The 26783-nt window shown below is 43.6% G+C and overlaps 1 protein-coding gene across 10 annotated transcripts in view; it reads right to left on the minus strand.

The window, feature by feature from the left end:
* Window positions 1-268: 268 nt before the first annotated feature.
* LOC107394813 (potassium voltage-gated channel subfamily KQT member 4) overlaps window positions 269-26783 on the minus strand; it is a 69741-nt gene continuing 43226 nt past the window's right edge. Inside the window, exons 2-16 of one of the 10 annotated variants that reach the window (XM_054745206.2) lie at window positions 25597-25687; window positions 24514-24640; window positions 24221-24396; window positions 23963-24088; window positions 23763-23873; window positions 23575-23670; window positions 23417-23505; window positions 18184-18309; window positions 17866-17886; window positions 15787-15843; window positions 12936-13162; window positions 10334-10433; window positions 1908-2039; window positions 595-733; window positions 269-515 (exon numbers count right to left, since the gene is read on the minus strand). In XM_054745206.2, coding sequence (XP_054601181.1) covers window positions 312-515; window positions 595-733; window positions 1908-2039; window positions 10334-10433; window positions 12936-13162; window positions 15787-15843; window positions 17866-17886; window positions 18184-18309; window positions 23417-23505; window positions 23575-23670; window positions 23763-23873; window positions 23963-24088; window positions 24221-24396; window positions 24514-24640; window positions 25597-25687 — 1822 coding nt within the window. In that variant the 3' untranslated portion in view covers window positions 269-311. Of the gene's footprint in view, window positions 516-594; window positions 734-1907; window positions 2040-10333; window positions 10434-12935; window positions 13166-15786; window positions 15844-17865; window positions 17887-18183; window positions 18310-23416; window positions 23506-23574; window positions 23671-23762; window positions 23874-23962; window positions 24089-24220; window positions 24397-24513; window positions 24641-25596; window positions 25688-26783 lie in introns of all 10 variants that reach the window. The other 9 variants (XM_070547522.1, XM_054745208.2, XM_070547523.1 and 6 more) reach the window with 9 other exon arrangements.

Consider the following 26783-nt stretch of genomic DNA (forward strand, 5'->3'; position numbering starts at 1 on the left):
GAGAGGAAAGACGTGAAAAAACCTCTTTAAAGTAGATCTGCAGCATGATGTGAGTGGGCGAGAGGGAGTTCAGTAGTCAGCTTCTTCTCCTCGTGTCCTCTCCTCCAGCGAGTGGAGAGGCGTGTGCGGTGAGCAGCTTTGGCTGAGGCTCCAGGTCAGGTGGAGCCATCTGGTGGCCGTCGTCTCACCAGATCCGGAAAACGTTCGCTCCAGGGGGAGGAAAGTGCTGAGGATGTGGATGGAAGAGGAGCGGTCGTAGCAAACAAAAGGGGAGAGCTAGTCTTCTGTAAAAGTTTGTGTCCGTGTCATAGTCATTCCAAGTCGCCGCTCTCCGACTGAGAGATGTTGAGCGTGTTTGCGGAGGGGAAGAGGTCCCTTTGGTCCGTGGGGCTGTGGTAGTCAGATGTCAGGTCGGGGTCCAGGAGGGAGGACAGCGTGGCGTGGGACGAGCCTTTCTTCAAACACAGGGAGTAGAAGTTGAGCAGGAGGTCCAGCTTGTTTTCTATGGACTGCACCTAAATAACGAAGAACACAAACACTGGAAGCCTTAAAGGATTCCTCTGATAATCCCAGATCAAAAACTCCTTCCCTTACCTGTTTCTCCACCTTGACTACACGTCCCATCATGCTTAGCTCGTCCAGCACGTCCAGTTCTGGAGGTGTCTTCTCTCCCTTTTCAGGCCGCACCTTCTTGTCGGGCTGGACGGCGCCTCGCCCGATTATCTGGTCCACCCTTTCGCACACAGAACGCCGTTAGAATGGAGAACAAACAGGAAGTGGGTTTTCCCTTACCTTCAGGTCGCTCTGCAAGAAGCGTGTGCACACCAGAGGGGAGGATCAGCTGTTTTTTTTATTTTATAACATTTCTCACCCAAGATTAGAAATATATGTCAACCAATCAGACGTTTTATTTTAGACCTTAAAGTCGTTTTGGCTTTGTTAGTTTCTACAATCTGAATTTAAAATCTGGTGGAAGAGATGGTCTGGAAACAAAACTGGCCCGTGCCACCTGCAGATCCTCCACCAGGGGGCAGCAGACATGTACCGGCTGAGGCAGGTTCTGATGAAGGTACTAATCCTGATGCTCCATCTGGAGGCTTTACGGACAAAAGTGCTTTGATGTACATTTGTGAAAATTATCTAAAAGAGATTAATACATTTGTTATCTAAACAAAAAATGGTTCTTTATTTTAAAAAATGTTTATTAAGCCCAAAGGGAAAATAAATTAATAACAAACAACATGGTAACACTTCCTTTTACAGTCCCCTAATTACAAAGTACTTACATGGTAATTACATAGTAAGTTAGAGTGTATTCTTGTTTCTGAGTTCTTAAACAGTTATTACCATGTAACTCAGATTCTAGTTTAGTTTTTTAATCATTCCCAGTAAATACTGCTTTACACAATAATTACACCTTATTACAATTATACACTTTAATTACACAATAATACACTTTAACTTACTGTGTAATTACCATATTATTACCATGTCAGTACTTAGTAATTAGGGGACTGTAAAAGGAAGCGCTACGAATAACATGTGTTGTTTGTTTTTCCAGTATAGGGGCTAAAATATGACCAGATCAACAGGAAATTAAGTTATTTATAACAAAGGTGGTTAAATGAGTTATTAATATGTATGATTTTTTTTCTGCCCTGTAATTTTCTTTATAATGTAGTTCATCTGGGCTGCTGTAACACAGCTTTAAGGCCTGATATAAATCCATATAGGGATATTTTTTTACACTCAAAAATATAGAATTAAATGACATCTTAAATCATTTTGTGTATTTATTCTCCTCATGTTTTCTGTTGTCTGGACTAAAGTTATAAATAAATTTTTTCACTGATGCATTATTTAAATTTTTTTACCGTTTAGACAAAAAGCTGCAGATTTCCCCCTACCTCATCTGTAAGCTCTTGATGCGGCCCAGCATGTCCAGGTGTCCTGCAGAGTACTGCTCTATGACGTCCTTCACGTCATACGGACGCAGCGTCTCCTTAAACTTCCGCTTGGCCACAAGGAACTTCAGGATCCTACAAACACAACAGCATCCCGGTTATCGCTCCGCTCTCGCACACGGAAGCGCCGTAAACCTTTGGAAAAGTGCAGGAGAAGGAAGATATCACACAACTCGACCCGCCGTGAGAATAACTAGATTAATTAAATCCAGCGTGACCTTATCATTCACAAACAGGCCCGTGCAGAGAGCAGTCACCGACCCACCAAAGCATGTGGGTATATTTGGATGATGAGAGCGTCTCCCAGAGACATTTTCTTATCGGGATTTGCTGTTTCAGCAATTAGCTCATTTTCACAGATAGAATAACGCACACCTCTATTTTAGCCCCCGTTTCTGCTCTTTTGTCATTGTGACAGCCGTGTTGGACCACAGCTGCTCAGCTCCCCGGAGCACACGACTCCTCATCCCCGCCCACGCCCAGGAGTGGGGGTGTGTGTAGGGGAAGGGGGGTCATGTTGAGGTTTGTTAACCCAACTGCTGGAACGTCATGTTGGATGGAGTAAAGGAGAAGAAAGGTGTGAAACTTCTGATTCCTTCTCAAGGCCTTGACAGCAGTGGTGTAAGCAGAAATTTTCATAAGGGGGCCAGTGAAAATTTTGGGGTGGCACCAAACTTTGCTTGTAGTTATTCACTGCTCCTTCATTCTTTTTAATAATAATAAATAATAATAATAATAATAATAATCATCGAACTTATATAGCGCTTTATTAGGACACTCACTGACGCTTGCGTGAACTCTCACATTCACACACTGGCAGTGATGGTAAGCTACTACGTAGCCACAGCCGCCCTGGAGCGCTCTGACAGAGGCGAGGCTGCCATTTGGTGCCGTCGGCCCCTCTGACCACCAAAGACACAGGCAAGTTGGGTGAAGTGTCTTGCCCAAGGACACAACAGCAGAATCCCACCTCTGGTGGGAGCTGGAATCGAACCCATGACTCTCCGATCACGAGGCAACCCGCTCTACCAACTGAGCTACTGCTGCCCCGTTATTAAAATAACAATCTGGCCCTTTCCGCATGGGGCCACAAGCACAATTTTACTTTGAGGGCCCCCATAGAATGATTTTGGGTCCGTGGTCTTGGATGACTCGTTTCTATTTTTATCTCTCATCCTGCCTGGGCTGGCTGTTGCTGACAGTGCTCGGCGTGGGGAGAGAAGCTTTTTTTCATAAGGGTGATTGGTTAGTGCGCCCTGGCCTCTCGGTGCCCTACAAATGTACGCAGGCCGAGCGCCGGCGCTGGTCCCAAGCTTCCAAAACATTCACTTAAAATAAGAGAAAAACAACCATTAGCTTAGAAAGTGCTACTACTAGTTCATTCGTTTGTCGTATGTGTGTGCTCTGTCTTCTCAAACCCATCCTGACAGATAGATGCTCATACTGCAGCGTAGGAGACGCCCGTGTAATACTGATCCAGGCTCTGTTTGTGCTTTCTTCCTGTTAAAGGACAGTCTTTCCCTCCACTGTCGCCACATGCTTGCTTAGCATGGGGATTGTTGTAAAGTCACTGGCTCCATGCAACCTGCTGGGTTTCCTTATATAGAAAATGTTTAACTCATTGGAATAATGAACTGAACTCAATGCTCTGATTAGTAGGTCCAGTTGAAATGTTTACTTTGTAAAGACGACTCTTGCCGTGGGTCTTTGTGTAAAAACGTTGTAAACAGGCATAAAATGAGCACGATGGAGTGGGATGCCAGAAGAGTCCGTGGGTCACAAAGAAAAGTCCCAGTTTTCTGAAAAGCATCTTTGATGCAGAGTAAAGAAAAGTCAGAAGAGTGGTCCACAGCTGGCGTTGCAACCCCAAACCCTCCTCAGCCAACACATTCTCACACCCAAAGTGTCGAAAAATGGAGCATGTGACCAAGCTTCAAAATGTGATGATCAGGGCGTCCCTGCGCGTCGGGAGGACACGTCACAGTGGGCGTCCGTATCCGACGCCCGCAGTGACACGGACATTATTCCTCGAACCTCTAGCGATTTAACCTTCCCCTCACCCCCATCCTAACCTTAACTCAGTAATTTTCAGTTAAGCTTTGCATTCGCAAGCTGGTTAAGGTTAGAATGGGGGTGAGGGGAAGGTTAAGTAGTTCACAAGTCGGTCAAATGTCCGTCTCACCGCGGGCGTCGGATACCGACGCTCTGGCACAGCGCGTCCTCTCCTGACGCTCTGGGGCACCCTGATCGTCATATTTTGACGCTCGGTCACACACGTCATTTTTCGACGCTTAGGGTGTGAGAATGTGTTGCCTCAGCTTGTTGATGACTTCTTTAGGAGTATTTTTGCTTCGCTTAACTTGCAGGTGGGCACAGATTATTTATTTACTTTTGCCAGGGTGGGTCTCAGGTGGAGCTGCGCAGTGGCGCAGTGGTTAGAGCTGTTGCCTTGTGGCGAGAAGGTCCTGGGTTCGCTTCCCGGCCTGGGATCTTTCTGCATGGAGTTTGCATGTTCTCCCTGTGCATGCGTGGGTTCTCTCCGGCTTCCTCCCACAGTCCAAAAACATGACTTTTAGGTTGATTGGTCTGTCTAAATTGTCCTTAGGTGTGAGTGTGTGTGTGCATGATTGTTTGTCCTGTGTGCCTCTGTGTTGCCCTGCGATGGACTAGTGTACCCCGCCTGATTGCCCATTGACCGCAGGAGATAGGCACTAGCCCCCCCCCCCCCCCCCCCCCCGTGACCCCACATGGACAAGCGGGTTCAGAAAGTGGATAGGTCTCAGGTGAGTTAAGAAAAAGGTTGAGGGACCGAGGGGGGTGTATCCTCCAAGGGTTCCTTCAAAACGCTGACTCTCCTTCCTGGTCACTAAAATGGCTTTAATAACACGGAGTCGGGTTTCAGCACCTCCACCCCTTCCAGGCAATTTCCAGTCACCGTGCAGCACAATTGGCACGGCTAACTAAAAGATATCACAGCTTCAGTGCTAGGAAGTTGAGATGTAAAATCCCAGCGATGATCGGAGGGAGAGGAAATGTCAGCTGTGCCCCAAAATGCTTGCAAAGCCAATGCAAACATTTTTTTATGCAATTCAGCAAAGGTGGATCCCGGATAGTCTCCAATGGCAGGTTTTGTCGGGGAATTAAAAATGACTGTTCTGCTGACATGAACCCGAGGTGGGCCAAGAAGGATGAGCCGCTGCAGGGACGTGTCTGACTCCTTCTAGATATAAAGACGTGCCTGTTGGGTGGAAAAAGCACCAACAGCTAATTTAACAGATCAATGCTAAACATCAAATAAGAAGGGATTTAAAATATTACAGCTGAAAGATTCAAAAACATGTGACAGATGGTGGCGACATGACTATGAAGGGAAACCGCAACCAAATAATTTATTAAAGCCGGTCCTTCATCAAAGACTGCAAGCTTGCAGAAATTGCATTGTGCAGAATCTGATTTTTGCACGTGGAGAGTTGCAGCGGCGAGAACTCAGGCTTTGTTTTACTCCTCCTCCTCCTCCTGCTCCCTCTGACGCTACATAAACGCAACACCGTCCACATTTATTCAGGCATCCCGACACTGATAAACCACATGCACTCAAAGTGAAGCCTCAGCACTAAAGCCTTCCCGTGTTTCCCCAACATCAATCATCTAACGTGCCGCACACACGTGTGTGTGTGTGTGTTAAAACACCTGCTGTTTACACACCTGCACTATCTATAGGAACTCCCTCCCTTCCTCTATTGTCTGCAGCGCAGAGCAGCTGAGGTCAGAGTTATGTGCTGAGTCAAGCGCAAACCTGAGAAGGAGGTATAATGTCCCATCAGTGGCACAGGACTGTCACACGGTGATGTATCATGGCACGGGCCTGAAATGGGAAACACATCTGCAGCATGTTTACGTCGTTTCAAACTAAAACACACAACTACATTTAGACAAATCAAATTCCATGTGAAGAATCTGCTTGTTGTGGGTATTCTATCTTCTAAAACTCAAAAACTAGACGACTTCCTCTAAGAATCTCCGTCATTCCTGACCCTTCTGAGCTATTTTTGGGACAATAATCCATAAGTCTTGATGCTTTTGCACAGGATGGCTTCTTCCTAGACCATCGTGCATTGAGCGCCGCAGACGGCGTCACGCTACCTTGAGAAATGCTGTGCAGCTCCTGTGCTGACATCAGGGACCGAGGAACGGAAGCACTATAAACTGCTTTCATCAAACCTCCCAGGAGTCCGGCCAAGCACCAACGCCAGATGTTTGCTAGCAATGTTTTTTCTGCCGCCATCAGTGAAAAACTCCTTAGTTATTCTGTGTGAGTGCATACCTGCGTGTGTGTGTGTGTGTGTGTGTGTGTGTGTAGCTAAGGTACCTTCTTTATGAATAAAGAAAAACATCAGATCTGGACCAACTAAAAGCACGTAATTCCCTTTGGTTTGTGGCTAATCTGAAGCTAAAATCTAAAACTGGATGTTTTAAAACAACGATGTCGGTACCAACCGAGAGTCTTGTTTCGTTTACAGAACCGGAAACCTTCCAAGTCTCAGTTTCACAACACATTTACATTTGTGGAGGCGAATCAAAACAGAAGAGGTGAAACAACAGAATGCGAAACCAGCTGATAAAGAGTGCTGACTCCGAAAATCTCGTATTCAAAACCGTCTTTCCAACCCTTTATTTGGAGTGTTTGACTAGAGTTTGGATTAATGACTCAACATAACATGACATACCTGTCAGGAGAACCCGGGAAGGCTTCCACAAAAATACTGATCTTAAAAAATAAAAACCTAACGCTGCTGCAGTTTGGTTACAATTAAATGAACATGCACAAACAGTAAAATGGGGACATTAAACCTGTCTTCTGGGCTAAGAAAGGTGAAGACGCTGTTGAACCAATTGTCAAGCATGGCAGTGGTAGTATTATGGCCTGAGCTTTTATTGTTGCACAGAAGAGGTTTTCCGTGGTTTGGGTTGTTTTAAAGTTTTGCTTCAGAGGTTGAGTGAATTATTTCTATTTCCATCCATCCATCCATCCATCCATCCATTCATCCATCCATCCATCCATCCATCCATCCATCCATTTTCATCCGCTTATCCGGAGTCGGGTCGCAGGGGCAGTAGCCTAAGGCGAGAGGCCCAGACTTCCCTCTCCCCAGCCAATTGGGCCAGCTCCTCTAGTGGAATCCCAAGGCGTTCCCTGGCCAGGTGAGAGATATAGTCCCTCCACCGTGTCCTGGGTCTACCTTTAGGTCTCCTCTGTTGGACGTGCCCGGAAAACCTCACCAGGGAGGCGTCCAGGAGGCATCCTGACCAGATGCCCGAGCCACCTCAACTGGCTCCTCTTGATGTGGAGGAGCAGTGGGTCTACTCCTAGCCCCTCCCAAATGACCGAGCTTCTCACCCTATCTCTAAGGGAGAGCCCAGCCACTCTTCGGAGAAAACTCATTTCGGCCGCTTGTATCCGCGATCTCGTTCTTTCGGTCACTACCCAAAGCTCATGACCATAGGTGAGGGTAGGAAGTAGATCGACCGGTAAATCGAGAGCTTCGCCTTCTGACTCAGCTCTCTCTTCACCACGACAGACCGGTACAACGCCCACATCACTGCAGATGCAGCACCAATCCACCTATCGATCTCACGCTCCAGTTTTCCCTCACTCGTGAACAAGACCCCGAGATACTTAAACTCCTCCACTTGGGGCAGGACCTCATCCCTGACCCGGAGAAGGCATTCCACCCTTTTCCGAATCAAGACCATGGTCTCAGATTTAGAGGAGCTGATTCTCATCCCAGCTGCTTCACACTCGGCTGCGAACCGCTCCAGCGAAAGCTGAAGTTCACGTTCTGATGAAGCCAACAGGACCACATCATCTGCAAAAAGCAGAGACCTGATCCTCAGGCCACCAAAACGGATGCCCTCCACACCTTAGCTGCGCCTAGAAATCCTGTCCATAAAGGTTATGAACAGAATCGGTGACAAAGGCCAGCCTTGGCGGAGTCCAACTCTCACTGGGAACGAGCCCGACTTACTGCCGGCAATGCGGACCAAGCTCTCACACCGGTCATACAGGGACCTAACAGCCCGTATCAGAGGGCCTGGTACCCCATACTCCTGGAGCACCCCCCACAGGGCCTCCCGAGGGACGCGGTCCAACGTCTTCTCCAAATCCACAAAACACATGTAGACTGGTTGGGCAAATTCCCACTATTGCTACTATAATTCCCATTATTTCTATTTAAGTTTAGATATTCCCTCTTTTGGTTCCGTTTTAATTTGTCTCATCTCATTGCTTCCCTTAGCTCTGTGTCCTTCAGCTCCTCCCACACCTGTCCGCAGTCTGTAAGCCCCCCGTATAAATCTGCATCATTCTTGTATCATGTCTCTGTTTCAGAGGTGAGCGTATTTATAATAGTTTCGTACTAGGGATGGACAATATATCGGTATCGGTCAGATAAATAAAACCAGGCCGATATTATCAACCGATACGGCGGCGGAGGGGGGGGATGTGTAATTGTTTAGTCATGTGAACAGTGAATGAAATCATCTCAGAACCGTAAATGTGTGTGTTGTGTGTACATAATAACGTAAATTAAGCTCTAATAATTTTCATTCTATACAAACTCTTCTGACTTTTGAAGCATTAATGTCAGTATATCAGTATCGACAAATATCGGTTATCGGCCATAACAGTGATCTTAAAATCGCATATTGGTATCGGCCCAAAATTTTCATATCGGAGCATCAATACTTCGTACCGATATATAAATATGTAGTCAGGCCACGACCAATAGAACAAGCCACAGAAATCAATGAGGCAGTCCGCCAAACACTGGGGAAGAAGAAGAAGAAGCAAATAAAGGACTTAAGTACCTCTACCTGCACGTTTCAGATTCAAACAAGTGCCACTCCTGAGCCAACGCCATCTTTGTAGTTTTTTTTCTCTTTCTAACATCTCTCTACAAACTGAGCATTGTGATTGGCCCAACTTAAATTTGTTCGGTTCAATGGTAGACCTGCTGAGACTAAAATGGGGCGTGGCTAGACCGACCTGCAGAGCTAAACCTTTTGTTACGGTTTGTCTAGATTCGTAGGCTCTAAAAACCTGACCAGCCTCTTCACCTGAAGGCAAAAAGACTCAAAGTGGACTGTTTAACTAACCAACTTGCTGTTTTATATTTTATCACCAGCTGCTTTAATAGTGCAGTGAGTAAATGTCTGGGCGTACCTGTGAGGACGTCCTCCAGTGACACACTATCCCAACCTAGCATCAGTGTTCCATTACAGGAAGAGATAAGTTCATGACTAAAGTCGACATCAATATCAGCAAAGCTCCTAATCACATTTTATTACAGTCGTCCTTGTCGTAAATGAACAAAATCTTTTGTCCTTTATCTAGAGACTATTTGTACCGGAGCCTTGTACTTCCTAACGGGCCACCGTATCACGCCACCTCACACATGGACACGTGAATAAAGCAGACTGACGGGGCAACAAGGTCACACAGAGGAACTAACCAAGTACACAGAGAGGCTCAGTTACCTCTCCTGTGTGGACTCCATCTGCTGAATCTGCATAAAATAAAGGCGAAACTAGTTTGACGTGTGTGATCCTAAAAAGACATTTAATTTACAACTAAGTGTACCACAAAAGTCATCTTTTTGGGTTTTTCTGCAGCCCTATCCCCTCCTTTAAAGCTTTGAAATCCATAAAGCTATTAAAAATGATAAAATCTTGAACTGTAACCTAAAAATACCAGAAAGCCGGAGTAAAGAAGCCAATACAGACGTGATGCATCTCCTAACAGTCAATAAGCCAGCTACAGTGGGAGGTGACTAGTTGATTCAATTGTTTTTCAGTAATCTAAACAAGAAGTGCGAAGGACTCAGTCTAATTCGTTTTATGGGAGATGGAGCTTCATTTTAGCAAGAACCCCCAACAAGATGCTTGTTTTCACTACAGAAGGTATCTGTTTGTCCAGTTTAACTCCATCCATGATTTCACATCTCTTATATATATATAACATAAGTTCTGCAACTGAGGGTGATAGATCAGAACCTCATCTGCAAATAAATGAAAATAAATACGGTTTTATTTTTAAATGGACCCAAAAGACAGTAAACAAAAACAAAACAAGAGAATGCCTAGAACGGAACTCTGAGGGACGCCATAATGTAGTTGAGGAAAACGAATCAAGATGCTCAGAGAAAGTAGAAACACACTTAAAAACACCACGTTGGATCTACTGGTTGGGTCTTGGGACACATTAGTCAGATTACAGCTCAATTTGTATTCTCAGACTGGATATAAGAGCTCTGCACTCCCAAAAGGTAAATCAAGTAAGAATTGGGAGTACATGTATATAAATACATCACCTGACAGCTCGAATCAGAGTCTTCACAGCTGGAATCACGTCCTCCATGGCTACGTCACAGTACGATTTGTCTTCCACGTTCTCCTCCCCAACTCCTTCCACTGAAAGTGGACCATCAGGGACATTACAGATCAACATTACTTATGTTTTTAATGCATTTGCAGTGGTCTCTAGTGAGAATTAATGCTTCGTTTTTCATTCTGTGGGGAAAAAGAGCCTCGGTGCGTCTGGATACTGTGCTTGACACACAGGAGGCGACATGATCTGTTCCAGGGCGAATAGCGAGTCTTCCAGGGTTTTGATTGGCCGTCAGATCGGAGAGAATGTTGAGTTAAGGGAAGTCTTACTTCTGAATTTACTATATACAGGTGCTGGCCAGTAAATTAGAATATCATCAAAAGGTTGAAAATATTTCAGTAATTCCATTCAAAACGTGAAACTTGTACATTATATTCATGCAATGCACACAGACCAATGTATTTCCAATGTTCATTACATTTAAATTTGATATTCATAAGTGACAACTAATGAAAACTCCAAATTTGGTATCTCAAAAAATTAGAATATTCTGAAAAGGCTGAATATAGAAGACACCTGCTGCCACTCTAATCAACTGATTTACTCAAAACACCTGCAAAGGCCTTTAAAAGGTCCCTCAGTCTTGTTTTGAAGGCACCACAATCATGGGGAAGACTTCTGACTTAACAGCTGTCCAAAAGACAATCATTGACACCTTGCACAAGGAGGGCAAGACACAAAAGGTGATTGCTAAAGAAGCTGGCTGTTCGCAGAGCTCTGTGTCCAAGCACATTAACAGACAGGCGAAGGGACGGAAAAAATGTGGTAGAAAAAAGTGTACAAGCTCTAGGGATAACCGCACCCTGCAGAGAATTGTGACGACAAACCCATTCAAAAATGTGGGGGAGATCCACAAAGAGTGGACTGCAGCTGGAGTCAGCGCTTCAAGAACCACCACGAGGAGACTCATGAAAGACATGGGATTCAGGTGTCGCATTCCGTGTGTCAAGCCACTCTTGAACATGAAACAGCGCAAGAAGCGTCTCGCCTGGGCCAAGGACAAAAAGGACTGGACAGATGCTGAGTGGTCCAAAGTTATGTTTTCTGATGAAAGCAAGTTCTGCATTTCCTTTGGAAATCAAGGACCCAGAGTCTGGAGGAAGAGCGGAGAAGCACAGAATCCACGTTGCATGAGGTCCAGTGTAAAGTTTCCACCGTCAGTGATGGTGTGGGGTGCCATGTCATCTGCCAGTGTTGGCCCACTCTGTTTCCTGAGGTCCAGGGTCAATGCAGCCGTCTACCAGGAAGTTTTAGAGCACTTCATGCTTCCTGCTGCTGACCAACTTTATGGGGATGCAGACTTCATCTTTCAACAGGACTTGGCACCTGCACACAGTGCCAAAACCACCAGCACCTGGTTCAAGGACCATGGTATCCCTGTCCTTGATTGGCCAGCAAACTCGCCTGACCTTAACCCCATAGAAAATCTATGGGGTATTGTGAAGCGGAGGATGCAATACGCTTGACCCAACAATGCAGAGGAGCTGAAGACGACTATCAGAGCAACCTGGGCTCTCATAACACCTGAGCAGTGCCACAGACTGATCGAGTCCATGCCACGCCGCATTACTGCAGTTATTGAGGCAAAAGGAGCCCCGACTAAGTATTGAGTGCTATACATGCACATTCTTTTCATGTTCATTCTTTTCAGTTGGCCAACATTAGAGAAACAAACATTTTTTCATTGGCCTTTAGAATATTCTAATTTTCTGAGATACCAGATTTGATGTTTTCATTGGTTGTCACCTATAAATATCAAAATTAAATGTAATAAACATCGGAAATACATTGGTCTGTGTGCATTGCATGAATATAATGTACAAGTTTCACGTTTTGAATGGAATTACTGAAATATTTTCAACCTTTTGATGATATTCTAATTTACTGGCCAGCACCTGTATAAAAAAAAATATGTGAAAGAGTTCATCTCATATTACAAGCAGAAAAAGAAACGGTGAAATGAGACCACACCAACAAACAACAATTTCCAATGCCGCTGCCTTTTTGTGAATATCTCTATATTCTTTTATAGAAACGTAAAACTCGGAGGAAAGTATTAACCTTTCCTCCATGTTTGCCTGGAGATGTACTGAGAAGCATCCTGTCTCTCATTGGTCAGAAAATAAAACCTTCGCTGACTCGTCCTTGGCCGAGCGACAGCGCTGAAAACTTTCTGGGATCGCGCCACTGGCTCGCCTGTGCACAACGCGTGCACATTAGCGCAAAATTTCACATGTACGTTTTTCGTGTGTCGCTTAGCAGGAAGACGTCTCTGATTGGCTAACAGCAATGTGACTCTACCACTGACTCTGCTCTGCAAAGCTGATGTTTTATCTCCACTAATAACACAAGCCTGGAGGAGTTCTGCTGTGGTGGAGCTGCTAATGCTAACAGTTAGCTTCTACTAGCTGACACGTTTTTTGCCTTTTCCAGGACGCTAAACCAACAACAGCCTTCGCCGTCGTGAGTCAAGATGGGTGAGTCCGTGAATGTTAAGTGGACTATAAGGTGCGTGTTCTGCTTACCATCAGCAGGTGGGCGTGGCTTGAGGCGAAGGGAGGTGCGGAACCGCGTGCGGTCATTAAAGCTCCAGCTCTTCTGGACCTTCCCGGGGCTGGTGGCTTCTGGGACGTTCTCCTGGCTGGGAGAGCATCGAACACTGGAGCCAGGAGGCAGCGGTGACGCCTTGTTCCGGATGGTTTGGGATGAACGGGAGTTGTTCATCCTGATCCGATCTCTGAATCCCATTTTGCTGCTGACAGCAAAGTTAGATTAGCTCGCTGACACGGTGACGTTGTTTGTGGATGATGGCTGGCACCAAAATTCCCCTAGATAACACTAAACTGATTTATTCTGGACACTGAGGGAAACAGTTAGTCAGTTAATGTGACACAGAAAAAAAAGGGCTATTACGCCGGACATCACACAAAAACAAGGACGCAAACAAGGTTGAAATTCTGTCACACTAAACTAAACAAACTGTTGATTTATTATAAAAATAACTGAACAAATGCACCGCCAAATACTGCAAAAAAAAAACCTGAATCTTCCCTGAGGAATTGCCTCTTGTGCCTATCTTAGCACCTGAATCAGCAAAACCAGCCTGACACCTGATTCTAGACTCGCAGCAGTGCTGGTATGGGGGAATTCATCCACCTAACATCACAGAAAACCACCTTAATCCCTTCAGCAGACTTTGAAAAACATGAAAGTATTGGCTTCAAAGGGGAAGCCACACAAATAGGTGTCTCGTTACGTGCTCTTTACCATTCACAACAATCCAAGTCAGGCAGATATTTGAGATTTACAGGAGAAAAGCTATTTAGCAGCCACTTTCCACAAAAGATTGACTCCTAATGCTGCAGTTATGGCATGCTCTTGTGGACAACTCCCACTCAGCCACTTACAGGCTGTCACGGATCCATAGGCAGCACAACTGTCATGCACCGTGGAGCCATTCCGGCCAAGTCGTTCACTCCCACATTTTTCTGATCATAGCCTCTTTGTCTTGTGGTACACTTAATCCCGCCATTTAAATAAAACTTTAAATAGATGTCAGTGGCGACTGCATTTCATTTCAGGCAATCCGAAGAGCTTCAGGAAAGACTGAAGGAAACGAAGAGCAGATAGAGTGAAAGACCTTTACATGCTGCAGGGGACAGGAAGTAACTGGTCTGGGTGCATTCAGGACCGTAGACTTCCCCGGGTCTTTGCATGCAGAGAGAAGAACTCAGCATGCACAACTTCTGAATCTTTACACCCAAGAAGACTCAATGAATGAACAAAACAATAAGGCAAAGGAAATGCTGCAAATGTCTCTAACGCTGTTTCATAAACTCTGTTCTTGAGAATTTGGATTAGAGAAAAATTGTGTGTCTAGCTAGCTATACAGCGAGATGTAAACGTTTGGGCAGCCTTGTTAATCTTCACGGTTTTCCTGTTTCAGTTAAATATTTCATGTAGGAGACACACAAAGCGATATTTGAGAACTGAAAGAAAAAAGAAAGGAACTCGGTATTTAGTAGATCCCCCTTTTGCGGAAAGGAAAGCCTCAAGCGGCTGTTTGTGCGGTGGGTGGAGAAAAGACTTCCTCTGCATCACTCTCACGTACAGCGTCTCCTTGACAGTGACTCCATGATGACGCTGAAGGTATCTGGTGCTGGTCTGTGGGTTGACTCTGACTGTTCTCGTCATTCTTCACTTTTGTTTAGCTGAGATTTTTCTTGATCTGCCACTTGGAGCCTTTACTTGAACTGCGCCTGTGGTCCTCCGTTTCCTCAGTATGTTCCTAACTGTGGAAGCAGAAGCTTCTGTCTCCTTCCCCTAAACCATGTCGGTGGATTTTCTTTGACTTCAGGTCATGTGAGAGTTGTTCTGTGACCCCCATGTTGCTGCCCTTCAGAGAATGTTCAAAGAGGAGGGAAACCTGCCACTGGCCCCTTTAAATACCCTTTCTCATGACTGGATTCACCTGAGTATGGAGGTCAAGGGTCACAGAGCTTACTAAACCAAATTTAATTCCAAAAATGAGTTCTAAAGGTTTTGGAAACAATAAAATGACAACAGTGTCCAAATGTATGAACTTTGTTTAAACAATTATTGAACTTTCTGTAAATAAACTTTGTTACTTTCTCAGAAATCACTGTGTGTGTCTCCTATATGAGATATTTAACTGAAATATTTAGGGATGCACCGATACCGATACCAGTATCGGTAAAAGTTAATCGATCCCAGGAACCGATACCGATGCAGTTGTTTTGTGATGATTTCTATTCATATATTTTACTTTTTATCTACCTCACATGCTTTTCCTGTTGAAAGCAGAGAAGAAAATAAAATCTCTATTCCAAATCATTGCATTTTTTTGTGTGTGCGTTTGGCAGAAGTATCGGTAATCGGTATCGGCGAGTACTCAGACCCAAGTATCGGTATCGTATCGGTTTGGAAAAAAGTGGTATCGTTGCATCCCTAGAAATATTTCATCATAACAACCAACGATTTATACAGGAAAATCATGAAGATTAACTCTGCCCAAACGTTTGCATCCCACTGTATCAACTACATAGGACTTTTGTTATGCTTTTAAAGAAAACAAATATAACATTTATTCACTTTAAAGAATTCTCATAACCATTTGTGGGTCAGAATGTAGTGTCTGTTTTAATTTGGTAGCTGTTGAATTTGTGAATAATTGGAAATTGAATCCAAATTTGGTTTCATGTGGCTGCACCAGAACTTGGATCCGGCCGCTACACTGGCCCACAAAGTTTCTGACGTGGTTCAGGCAAGATGAGCAGAACGTGTGGTTAAAGGAGCCATGTTATCGATCTGCGACGTCCGAGCGTGCCTCGTGCACAGAATCGTTGCCATGGATACCTCTGCTTGCGGCCTGCATGAATCCGGAAGAGACCTCGCTTTTTAGAAAGGAGCTGACTGGGGAGACACACACAAGGCAGAGGGAAACAGGGTGAGGGGGTGGTGAGGAGGGAGTGGGTGTGGTGAACACATCCCAGGAACACGGTGAACCCGTGAGGAGGATAAGAAAACGCAGCACAGGAGAACGTGGTGAAAGGGGGTGAAGCGTGGCTTCTCAATATTCCAAACAGCCCGTCTTTTAAAAATGTCTTCACTAGAAAACAGATCAAATGAGTCTGGGAGGCCATTTTTGGATTATGGAGATGCATTCGGTTTTGATTTACTAAATGTGCGCAGCACCTGGTTTTGTTCCAGATTTTACACACGACTTCTCTGAGTCGTCTCCACAAAATGCATCAGCTGTCTTTTAAATCTAAGCATGATCCTCCACCGCCAACACCTCAAAAAAATTACTTGGACTGGAATTCTGCACAACTCTCCCCCAACATGCCGGAAAGTCATCACATGGCTTTCTATTCTGCATGACGTGGCAGCGGTCCTTGCACGGAAGTTGCTGCTGCTGAATGAGCTCACCCTGACTTTTTCTGACAAAATCACGCTGCATCCAAGCTACTGGGTGTCTGTTTGGGCAAACGGCACTAAGCACAAATTGTACGTTTTCACCGTTCTATGCTCTGGGATCATTGTCACCCATAACGCAGCACAAGAGGCATAAAGCATCTGTTTCAAGAGCACATCACCCCCAAATCAACTTTTTTCCTGATAAACTATATCAATGTGTGTCTAATCGTGCTGCAGACACGTGTAGTCAATAGTTTTGTACTTTAGTGCATTTTAGTTAAAATTTTAATTTTCTGCCTAAAACTGGCAGTGTTGTGCCGTCGTCAGGTAAAACCTCTGCACTGCATTTGAATTTAAATCTGCCACCGCTATTGGCTAAGAGGTACCCTAGAACGTTAGCTGGTACCATATGATGTCACAATGTCGTTGTGAGCCTGTGTGTGAGTGTGTTAGCGGCTCCGCCCTCTCGGTCTGCTAGGCAACAGCATTTGTTGCATTTTTCAAACAGGAAGTGGGAGTGGAGTAATACTCTGGTAGGGGGTGACTTGCTCTTTCAGTAAGGATTCCAATTTGGGATGGCACTTCTACATTTTTAAATCATTAATTGACTCTTTTTGCTATCTTGACCATCACACCTTCTTACTTTTACTTATGGGTCATTCCCATCTGTACCGGGTCGGCCCGGGCCGGGTAGCGTAGGTTGTTTACATATCTGGGTGGCTTGGTATTTTACCGGGCCAACCGAGGCTCATTCTCAGCCCTCTTCTCGAGGGGGTCTGCTTCAGGCCGACCAGGGCCAACACACCCACTGCTGACAGCAAATTCACACCTTCCATTAGAGCAAGCCTCTGATTGGTGGGTAGAATCAGCCCACATGGGCTTAAGGCAAGGATGTGTGGAATCAACCGGGCCAGGCTGGGGCCGACTGGGGCCGACTGGGGCTACCCGGCCCAGGCCGACCTGGTACAGATGGAAATGGCCCATTAGTAGACCAGAACTGGGCCCTTGGTTCATGTTCTAGACCTTTCTTCCAGTTCTCAGTGAATATTTTACATGCACGTAGCACACTGCTGACCTCTTCTGAAACATTGTAATCCTGGCAGTTAATTCCATAAATACGGGAATTATTTCCCTCTCAAATGCATGCATGATGTCAGTAAAGTAGCTAGCTGCACAGCTTGAGGCACACATGTGCCTTTGCAAGTGAGAGATGAATTAGATGCATGCACAAACTTAAGTTGTTCCTGCAAAAGCTGCACAATCCTTTAGTGAATCAGGGTCTGAGTTAGAAGGGAGAAGCCGGGTTTCATCCTGACTGTGTTCATCATGTTGTGACAAAGGCTCCTGTTTTCCCTTCACATGCTTATTGCATCCATCGCATGCATGAATCTGAGGTAATCTGACACTTGTTACTCTGGTTAAGATTTCTGGTTGATGCCAATAAATCTAGTCAAGGAAAACGACTTTCAGCATTGATACCCCTTCGTTTAAAGGCACACCCCGACATGGAGAACAAACCTGCACGAGGCGTCTGGCTTCCTGAGAACACACGGAGGGTGGATGATGGGTGCCATGAAACAGACGGAATGAACAAAAAAAGAGAAGCAAAAAGGAAGACAGAGAGAGGAAACTGATGAGTGAAAAGTGGGAGGCAGGAGAGATGGCTAAAGAGTGAGCGTAGCACACAAAGACACGTTAAAACGTGTTAGTGAACGGTTAGGTCAACAACACCTCCATGCAGAAAGCTGATCAGAGTTCACTTCTGTAACTGGTGTCTACTTCCTGTCACCTGTCTGGGTGAACTGTGTGACTTGGAGGAGGTGGCGGGGTGCGTACCTGTCCCCCGACAGGTAGGGGGAGCTGTAGGGCCGAAGCCCAGACAGCAGCGTGTGGTAGGAGTTCTGGAGAACCTTCTTGGTGTTACGCTGTCGCTGGAGGTGACTGAACAGTAGCGTCAGTTCTCTGACACCCACGTGCACAAAATAAACAAACAAACAAAAAAACATGACAAATCAACAAAACAAACAATGGAAAGGTAAACACAAAAAGGCCAAAACGATGGTCCAAACGCTCAAAAGAAGAGGGACAAATGTGGGAAATAAGTTTTTATTTTGCGGGGTTGAAATTAGGAATGCACGATGTATCGGCATTAATATCGGTATCGGCTGATGTTAGTCATTTTTAACATATCGGTATCGGCCGATGTTAGTCATTTTTAACATATCGGTATCGGCCGATATGTAAAACTGGGCCGATATTAACAACCAATACTTTTTCCATCTTGTTTCTGTTTGTGTATCTGTTTCAGAGGGGGGGGGAGGGGGGGGGGGGGGGGGGGGGGAGATGTGTAATTTTTTATCCATGAGAAGTTCTGCAGTTTATAGAAATAAAGTTAAAGTCAAGTTAAAGTCCCATTAGTTGTCACACACACTGATGTGTGTGCCAAATTTGTTCTCTGCATGTGACCCATCCCCTGGGGGAGCGGTGAGATGCAGACACAGCCGCGCTCGGGAACCATTTGGTGGTTTAACCCCCCAATCCAACCCCCTTAATGCTGAGTGTCAAGCAGGGAGGCACTGGGTCCCATTTTTTTCTAAGTCTTTGGTATGACCCGACCAGGAATCGAACCCTGATCTCCCAGTCTCAGGGCGGACACTCTACCACTAGGCCACTGAGCTGACATTTAAAAATGTTCAGTCTGTATAAGATCTGATGATAAATCTGATGACTTGTAGAAGCATACATGTCAGCGTATACACTCAACAAAAATATAAACGCAACATCTTTGTTTCTGCTCCGATTTTTCATTTGATGGACTTAAAGATCTAAAATTCATTCCAGATACACAATATTACCATTTCTCGCAAACATTGTTCACAAATCAGTCTAAATGTGTGACAGTGAGCACTTCTGCTTTGCTGAGATAATCCATCCCACCTCACAGGTATGCCACATCAAGATGCTGATCTGACATCATGAGTACCTTATACACAGGTGTACCTTATACTGCCCACAATAAAAGGCCACCCTGGAATGTGCGGTTTTTTGCTTTATTGGGGGTCTGGGGACTCAGAACCAGTCAGTATCTGGTGTGACCACCATTTGCCTCATGGAGTGCAACACATCTTATTCGCATAGAGTTTATCAGATTGTCAGTTGTGGCCTGTGGAATGTTGGTCCACTCCTCTTCAATGGCTGTGCGAAGTTGTTGGATATTAGTGGGAACTGGTACACGCTGTCGTATATGCCGGTCAAGCACACCCCAAGCATGCTCAATAGGTAACATGTCCGGTGAGTATGCCGGCCATGCAAGAACTGGGACATTTTCAGCTTCCAAGAATTGTGTACAGATCCTTGCAACATGGGGCCGTGCATTATCTTGCTGAAACATGAGGTGATGTTCATGGATGTACGGCACAACAATGGGCCTCAGGATCTCATCACGGTATCTCTGTGCATTCAAAATGCCATCAATAAAATGCACCTGTGTCCTCCGTCCATAACAGATGCTTGCCCATACCATAACCCCACCACCACCATGGGCCACTCCATCCACAACACTGACATCAGCAAAGCGCCCACCCACACAACGCCACACACGCTGTCTGCCATCTGCCCTGAACAATGTAAACCGAGATTCATCCGTGAAGAGAACACCTCTCCAACGTGCCAGACACCATCGAATGTGAGCATTTGCCCACTCAAGTCTGTTACGGCGACGAGCTGGAGTTAGGTCAAGACCCCGATGAGGACGATGAGCATGCAGTTGAGCTTCCCTGAGACGGTTTCTGACAGTTTGTGCAGAAATTGTTTGATTATGCAAACCAATTGTTTCAGCAGCTGTCTGAGTGGCTGGTCTCAGATGATCTTGGAGGTGAACCTGCTGGATGTGGAGGTCCTGGGCTGGTGTGGTTACACGTTGTCTGCGGTTGTGAGGCCAGTTGGATGTACTGCCATATTCTCTGAAACGCCTTTGGAGACGGCTTATGGTGGAGAAATGAACATTCAATACACGAGCAACAGATCTGGTTGACATTCCTGCTGTCAGCGTGCCAATTGCACGCTCCCTCAATACTTGTGGCATCTGTGGCATTTTGCTGTGAGACAAAACTGCACATTCCAAGGTGGCCTTTTATTGTGGGCAGTATAAGGTACACCTGTGCACTACTCATGATGTCGGATCAGCATCTTGATGTGGCACACCTGTGAGGTGGGATGGATTATCTCAGCAAAGCAGGAACGCTCACTATCACACATGTAGACTGATTTGTGAACAATGTTTGAGAGAAATGGTAATATTGTGTATTTGGAATGAATTTTAGATCTTTAAGTCCATCTCATGAAAAATCGGAGCAGAAACAAAGGTGTTGCGTTTATATTTTTGTTGAGTATATATATATATATATATATATATATATATATATATATATACTCAACAAAAATATATACTATATATATATACTATATATATATATATATATATATATATATATATATATATATATATATAAACAAATATTGGTATCGGCCCATAATGTCATATCGGTGCATCCCTTTTTGAAATGTATGTCCAATGAATCCTACCTTCTACTCAACATAATTCCACTAAAGTATAGAACAAGCACTATGACACAATTCCATTTCGTTACCGGCTCTCTAACGATGTATCTCAGGATTTCTTTCTCATGTTCCCCTCCTTTTAAGCAAGTAAAAATTAGTCAAATTAATGCATGAACAGAACATCGCATGGAAAGTCTGCAAGAAAATCGGGTCAACGAGAAGAAAAGAGAATAAAGTGATGAAAATAAAGTCAAAATCATTTAGATGATCTGGTTTAATGATGCCCCTGGAGTCTGAAATATTATTAAATATTTCTAGTTTTTGTTGTGTTTTAGTATAACCACTAAGTGATTATTAGATTTATTTCATTATATATCAGAAAGAAAGAAAGAAAGAAAGAAAGAAAGAAAGAAAGAAAGAAAGAAAGAAATTCTTATACTGACTAATGTTTAAGTCAAGTTGATGTGATTTTATTTCACTCATTAATAATTTAAAAGTGTAGAACACTTGTTTAATCAGTACATCTGCAGGTCTCTAGAAGATGTTTGAGATCAGAGGAGAGCTTCGTACAATCTTCAGTCTTATTTCCTGATATCTGGACATCTCTCCTCTGATTGGCTAACAGCAACACAACTCTTACCACTGACTGTTTGCTCTGCAACGTTGATGTTTTATTTCCACTAATAACACAAACCTGGAGGAGTTCTGCTGTGTGGTGGAGTTGCTAATGCTAACAGTTAGCTTCTACTAGCATGGACGTTCTCTGCTGTTTCCTGGACGCTAAACCAACAACAGTCTTCCCGTCGTGAGTTCAGATGGGTGAGTCCATGAATGTTAAGTGACAATGTGACGTAGATCTGTCAGGATTTTCTAATCCTAGAGTTTCACCGTCAAGAAGCTAATGCAGGAGATAGGTGTAGGAGACTATTTTTATGTTCAGTGAGCATGAAACACTCAGATTATAATCAGAAATAATCATTTAAAAAATGTCAGTGTTCCACACTTTTAGTTTCATTCTTCACTCTAGCTTTATTCCTGACATTTGGACATTTCTCTCTAAAAAGATAAAACTAACATTTTATTTTTTCATCAAGCGGCCCTGAAACTCTGCCATAAAAGCCAAATGAACTCCTCAGCAAAGACTTGGTTTTGTTTTTGTTTTCATTACAAGGATTTTTAGAAAAGCATATAAAGTGTTTTATTTTTTTATATTTAACCAAAATGAATGAAAATACACAGAAAAAACAGATCATCAAATTGTATATTTATTTTAAAATAACTCTCTTGCTATTACTATCACTTTTACTTACTATAAAACATAAAAACTTTATATTTGTGAAATTTTATTTCTTCTTACATTAGGAATGTTTAACCAACAAATGGCAGCATTTTATTATCTGTAAGAAAAATTATAAAGAAAAATTATAACATTTTATTTTATTCAATTTAATGAAAAATACAGAAAAGAAAAACAATAGTTTGAAAAAATCATAATTTTGTGATACGTTTTCTAAATTTATTTAATTTTTTTTATTATTTACTTGATATTTCCACTAGTTTTAATGTAATATTTCTATAATTAAGGCAGGCGTGAATCTGCGGGTCTGCAGCATCCCCTTATTAACGTGACAGCAGGACTTCCCATGTAAGGAAGGTCCGCTGACCTGTTCGTCAGATCATTATTTCTTCGCCATGATCTTTTATCTTCGCATCATCCTCCAGTCATCCAACTGGAACCAGTTAGTGTTCCTGATCATTCTCAGAATATGCCACGTCTGCTCTGGTTTTAAAAATTAGTACATTTAAGTCCTAGATCATATTTGTGCCTGTTCTACTGTCATTTTGAAGGATTATTATTTATATGTGTTTTTACTACATTATGAGTAGAAATGCTAATAAAAACTCCCAATTACACAAACAAGTGACACTGGAAACATTAGAATCTGGTGCAAAGTCAAATTTATTTCAGTATTTCAACTAGACAGACTATTTAAAGGCTCAGGAACCCTTTGCAGGTGTTTTCTATTTGTAATTATAAATTTTTGTTGATTTGGGTCTTGTTTCATATCACACAGTGACATTTGAATAATTAAAATGCATTTTTTATTAAAAACTTTAGTTTACAGTAATAACCATGTCTAATGTTTGATTCTCTGTCATAATTTTAATTAAAAGTTTTACTTTGAGAGCACATTTTCCTGAACGATTAAAATGCGATTAATTTAGATTAATTAATTACAAAGCCTCTAATTAATTAGATTAAATTTTTTAATCAAGTCCCAGCCCTAGCTAAAATTAATTGAGTTGTGGTGACATAAAAATTCTAATTTCTCTGAGAGAAAATAAGTTTCCAGACAAAGAAATGTAGATGTTTGATTTTAATCTGAATGAAATGATGGTTTAGAAAGTTTGAAGAGTTTGTTTTGTGAGGTTTTCTGGATCAAAAACAGCCACCACAGATTTCTCATTCTTGTTAAATCAGCCTGCAGACAAGAATGGGAAATCCTACCTGAACGAAGGCAGCATGCTGTCGTAGAAATACCACGTCGCTGTTAGATACGAGTGTTTGGCATCTGTGGAATAGAGACGCCATGCAGCCTGGAGACAAAAAGCACAGAAAACGTCAAACTTGAACGTAACTAAACCCGGAATTCAAACGCCCGTCACCTGGATCAGGTTTGCAGCGGGCATCCTTCTCTTCTCAAAGTGCTTCTGCCGGTGTTGCTCTTGGACCTTCAAGGCAAAACCTGAACCTAAAATTCCCTTGGGGCCACAAATCAAACCAAATTCAGGACTTCGCCCTGTGACTCATGAGCCAGAAAGAACCAGGATGTTAGAAATGAAGGACAACTTACAGCAGGGAGGGCAAAAAAGGAGATGCCCAAAAGAGCAAAAGCAGCAGCCAGAACCCGGCCCTGCCACGTTCGAGGAGTCTTGTCACCGTAACCGATCGTGGTCAAAGTTATCTGAGTAGATGAAGAAATGTAGAAGTCTCACATCCACGTGATCAGCATCGAACAGCATCCGGACATTTGGGGCACCATGCAGTACTTACTGTTCCCCACCAGAGGGAATCTGCATAGGTGCTAAAATCTGAGTTGTTGTCTTTCTCAGCCAGGTAGACGAGGAAAGAGGCAAAGATTAGGACCAGGAAGCCGATATACCAGGCAGTAATCAGCTCCTGCAAGACAGAGAGGGGGGATTATTAATCTCACCACTAATGTCAGACATTGAAACATTAGAGTCGTCATGTTAGATCCATCATCAGCTTCCTGTTGCCTTCATTCTCCTCCAGAACACGTGTCATTCCCACCTTGCTGTGAGCATAAACCACGGAGCCTAGAAGTTTCCAGGTGCCTCCGCGCCGGTCCATGCGAACCATACGCAGGATCTGCAGGAAGCGCATGCTGCGCAGGGCCGACGTGGCGAAGATGTTGCCCTGTGTCCCCGCAGCGATCACTGCTAGTGACGCCACAAACACGATGAAGTCTACGGGGAACAGGTTTCAGACGAAAGACACAGAAACAGAAAGTGAGATTAAATAATACGTTTTTAGAAGACGTCACAAGTGTGTGTGGTTTGTGTCGTTCGTTGGTTCACACTAACCTATGACACAGAAAGGCTTCCGTGCAAATCTCAGGCGTCCCTGCCATCCGCGGTATCTGCAGCAGCAGCCGGCGGCCCATATCCTGATGAAGTACTCCATTCCAAACACCACAATCATGACAAACTCCTGCAAATCACACACACACACAATGGATAATCATGGTTTTGTTCATTTGAAACCAATAAAATAAAAAAAAACAACTAACACTGATTATTAGGGATGTCCCGATCCGATCACATGATCGGAAATCGACCCCGATCACGTATATACATATGTATGTATATATACACACATATTTATACATACATATGTATATATATATATATATATATATATATATATGTATATGTATATACGTATATATAAATATATTTATATATATATTAATATATATGTATAGATACATACGTATATACATATATAAATATATATATATATATATATATATATATATATATATTATACATATATATTTATAGATATATAGATATATATTATGCTTTGTTTTTTTATGCATTAAGTAAATAAAGGTACACTAATCTGTCACTTGAGTGAGTGACTGTAAGTATAACTGTGGTTAATGGGCAGGTGATTGATCCAGAAAGTAAACTGAATGAATGTGAAAGTCGATGAGTGTCGCCATTAAATAACACATAACGATGAGTAAGGTGGGAAGAGAGAGAGAGAGAGAGAGAGAGAGAGAGAGAGAGAGAGAGAGAGAGAGGGAGGGAGGGTGTGTTCAAGTCAATTTAAGACGGACATCAACGTCCATTATTTTATCCTAGAGTGTAAAGCATAAAGAAAGGCGGGTGATGACAGAATAGCTTTCAGGATTTAGTGCATCACGTCTTAAATTCCTGCACAGTCAGCAACACCTGAATCCTCCCAGGTGCTTAGCTTAGTGTCTGTGGCTCTATTGTTAAAGTAAACAACAACTATGTAAGCAAATACACACAAACCGGAGGAAGATGCAGACACACCGAAACAGTGTTAATGCTATGTAGCTCTGTGTGTGTGTGTGTGTGTGTGTGTGTGTGTGTGTGTGTGTGTGTGTGTGTGTGTGTGTGTGTGTGGTAAAATACCAGGATGAAGAGGCTTTGGTTGGCAAACTTCTGGTGGTCAGGGATGGTTGAGAAGACGGATAACACCAAGCAGCTGAAAACCAGCAGGAAACTGGAACAGATAGTCACACATAAGACACTTTAGTGCCCTTTTGCGCAATAAAACTCATTAAAACACACACGCTTCACTCTCTGAGTGGCTGACCAACGGAGAAAAAACTTTGCTAAGAAGCAGAAACTGAATAGTTGATCCGTAAATTAATAAAAACTGCAGAGTGGTGTTGAGTCAGTGTTACCAGAGCGTCCCGATGCACGAAAATAACAAATACATTACAAACGATTGCACATGTAGAACTATACATGTTTTGTGGTGTAACTGCGTTCTTATTCAGACTGATACGTTGCTGTTTTGTCCAACTTATTCATGCCATGTGGTGAAAGTAGCAGGTGGGACTGTTGCAGCAGAGCCGCAGGTGCTGCACCCATCTGCATGCACACCGGGTGCTGACATCATATCTTGTTGTGCAGACACAACAGGACGGAAAAATGGGAGCAGCAGCTGTGGAAAAATAAACATATTCACCTCTAAGTTTTTCTCTGATTAAAAGATGCAAACATTGACCGTCTTCGAGGAACATTTCAGGCAAGGATTTGGGATTAGCACAGAGAGGAAGGCGCAGAGAAACAAGCTAAAGACCGCAGGATGAAAACATGATGCTTTTAGCTACAGAGATCGTTGTAAGTGAAGTCTGTTGAAGAGTTTATTACTCGTTTTGATATGCTATGCACATCTGTTTTGGATGATGTTGCTCCCTTTAAGATTAGGAAAGGAGGGCATAGGGCAGAGCTGTGGAGAGCTGAGCGAAAGTGGAAGCAAGACAAACTTATGTGTCCTATGAAATTCATAAAAAGTCACTTTTTGATTACCAGGAAGTGGTATGACGGTCTAGGATCAGATACCATGCCAAAATTATGGAATCAAATTGTCACGACCCACGCACTCTCTTTAAGGTAATTGAACTGGAAACTGCAACTTCTGCCTCCAGGTCCACGGCTGCGATGGCCGGGACATGTGAAGATTTTCTTTCCTACTTTGTGGACAGGATAGTGATGATTCGCGCTGCTATTGTAGGCCGCACTCCTGTTTTTGTGGCACCTATGCCACTTAGGGCAAACCTGCCAGCCTTCCAGACTATATCTATGACAGA

The sequence above is a fragment of the Nothobranchius furzeri genome, chromosome 19 (assembly GCF_043380555.1).
Source record: "Nothobranchius furzeri strain GRZ-AD chromosome 19, NfurGRZ-RIMD1, whole genome shotgun sequence".
NCBI classification, from domain to species: domain Eukaryota; kingdom Metazoa; phylum Chordata; class Actinopteri; order Cyprinodontiformes; family Nothobranchiidae; genus Nothobranchius; species Nothobranchius furzeri.